The sequence below is a fragment of the Atta colombica genome, unplaced genomic scaffold, assembly GCF_001594045.1.
Source record: "Atta colombica isolate Treedump-2 unplaced genomic scaffold, Acol1.0 scaffold243, whole genome shotgun sequence".
In the NCBI taxonomy this organism is placed as follows: Eukaryota; Metazoa; Arthropoda; class Insecta; order Hymenoptera; family Formicidae; genus Atta; species Atta colombica.
Window position 1 is genome coordinate 37,659 of NW_017259342.1, and position 2,486 is coordinate 40,144.

Here is a 2,486-nt window from a genome sequence, read left to right on the forward strand (position 1 = left end):
TATATGTATATATAATTACTGATAAATATATTAAAGATAATAAAGATAATAAACTAAGGCTGTTACATTCCATTTAATATAATTTAGCTTCACGGACGTTGCCGCGTCGCAAGGGAGTTTCATTCCATTAGAGCATAAAATGCGGATAAAACGATAAACGATATCGAGCTTAGTAACATATTTTTAAGAAATTAAATTGGCATATAATAAAATTTAAAAGTTTCTTTGAAAATATTTTGTTTTTCATCTTATATTTTATTTCTTTTAAAAGTAATTTATATATATTTTGTATTTTTTTTCTATTGAGAATATTAATTCAAAAATTTTACTTAATATTAATGAAATTAAATAATTTAAAATATGAATATGTTTATATATTCGTATTCTATCACATTTGTTTACGTATATAAAACAATGTATACGATAAAGAAAATATTCATTTTGATACATATATGTTTGTGGAAGGCTGCGTCTAAATGTATTAATTGTCAAATTGTTGTATAATGAAAGTTAAAGATATAATCACTAAGGTCAGTCATGACAAATTAATATGTAATCTTCTTATGTCATATGATGCACAGAAAGAAGATTGCTATCTAAATGGAATTATCTGGTTCTAAATACATTAATGACTTTTAATTTTATTTGTGAGTATAAGTTCGATGTTATTTTCAATGTTGTTGCTCAATGTTATTTTGTTATTAAGTTGTAAAGTACTAATTAATTATAAATTTAATTTTATATAAATTAATGTATAATCAGTATAACTAAGTGTAAGTTTAAAAATTTATCTCAAAGATATTTGAATATTTTCACCTTATTATTTCTTTTAGAGACAACATTGTATATATTTTGTATCTTTTTTTCTATCAAACATCAATATGAAATTTTTACTTAAATATTAATTATAAGACTAAATTAATTATAAAATATGAAAGATACAAATTTTATCGATAAATAATATAATAAAAATGTGAATTTATTTAGGGCTCCATTATTATTTAAAGTAGCGTTATAGGCGTGGTAGGCCTGATCGATTGATCAATTTCTTCGTAATGATTGCTTTGAAATCGTAATGTATCGTAAATATACAATCACTTTTTCATTAAAAAATATTAGTATTGACTTACGCAAAAAGTCACGTACGGAATTAAATTATAAAGAACACAAAATTATAATTTTCAAAACATTGTTTATTCGTCATTACGTTCTCTCAAATTCTTTTGATTGTAAAAAAGCAAAGAAACTATTATGTTATTGATTTTAATTCTAATATTCTCATAGTTTGATGCTAATCGTCACTTTTAGAAATTAAAATTGATCAAATGTAGCAGAAGGATTTAGAAGATAACAATGTAACGAGCGCGATTAGGAAAGTTAAATTGTAGAATTTATCTGCGGCGCAGTTATCGCGGTCAGTTGAATTGATCAGCGTGCTGCAACTGTAGAAATGTCTTGCATGCATGCTACGTGATTTAATTATAGAATGAAAATGTACGAGATTTTAACATTGTTAATGTCTATCATCTAAGAAATATACATATATGTATACGTACATATATGTATACATACAAGTTCTAACTTCTTGTTGTAAAATATAATTCGACTACAATTGATATTTTTATTTCCAGAGTTGCAATATTTATTAATCTGTAAAACTTTTTAAATCGATGAAATGATGCTTTATTGCTAGCACGATTACCTAACGTGACCTATCCTTTCTATTCTTGGAATCTAAAATGCGAAGAATATTTTCTTATAGTTGATGAGCTTCCATTTCATATCTCAAATATTACACGCAATCTAAAATTGTGATCGCTTCTTCTCACTTTTTTGATAAAATATTTTTATGGTTATTTCTTTTTTTATATAATTTTTATATACAATTACATATAACAATTATATATAACATGTCTATCACTTTTCTTATAGTTAAAAGTCAAATCTTTTTTTTTGCGCTTGAATTATTTTAAATAATTTGCTTGCTTGTGCTTTTATTTGATTAATGAATCTGCAATTAAGTCAGCCGTAGTAGAAATACCGAAAGTATTTTATTTTCAGGTCTTGGCAGAACCGGTGTTCTGATAGCGTGCTACCTTATTTACAGTCTTCGTGTAAGGGCGAACGATGCCATTAGATTTGTTCGCATGAAGCGTCCCTCCGCCATACAAACGCGCGGACAAATAATTTGTATTCAGGAATTTGAACACTTTGTACTTCCGCAAATGATAGTATTCCCTTTGCACAGTACAACGGGGGATCGCAAACCCTATAGCCTTCAATCGTACCTGAAAAAACAATATAACATGTTACACGGATATGAGCAGCGTACCTTCAAGCATATTCCAAAAGTACGACGCATTCTGAAGTCATTTTTCACAATTTTTACGTGATTCTTCTTAGATTCTTTTATTAAATCTCATATAATTCTTTTAAAACGTTATATAAAATTTTATAATTAGATATTAACTTTATAATTAATATTA

At 26.1% G+C, this 2,486-nt stretch overlaps 1 protein-coding gene across 1 annotated transcript in view; it reads left to right on the forward strand.

The window, feature by feature from the left end:
• The window catches only part of LOC108688868 (protein tyrosine phosphatase domain-containing protein 1-like), a 19,188-nt gene that overhangs the window by 13,707 nt on the left and 2,995 nt on the right, over positions 1-2,486 (forward strand). The window contains exon 8 of the mRNA XM_018195394.1: positions 2,062-2,351. Within this exon, the coding sequence (XP_018050883.1) occupies positions 2,062-2,351 (290 nt within the window). The remainder of the gene's footprint in view (positions 1-2,061; positions 2,352-2,486) is intronic.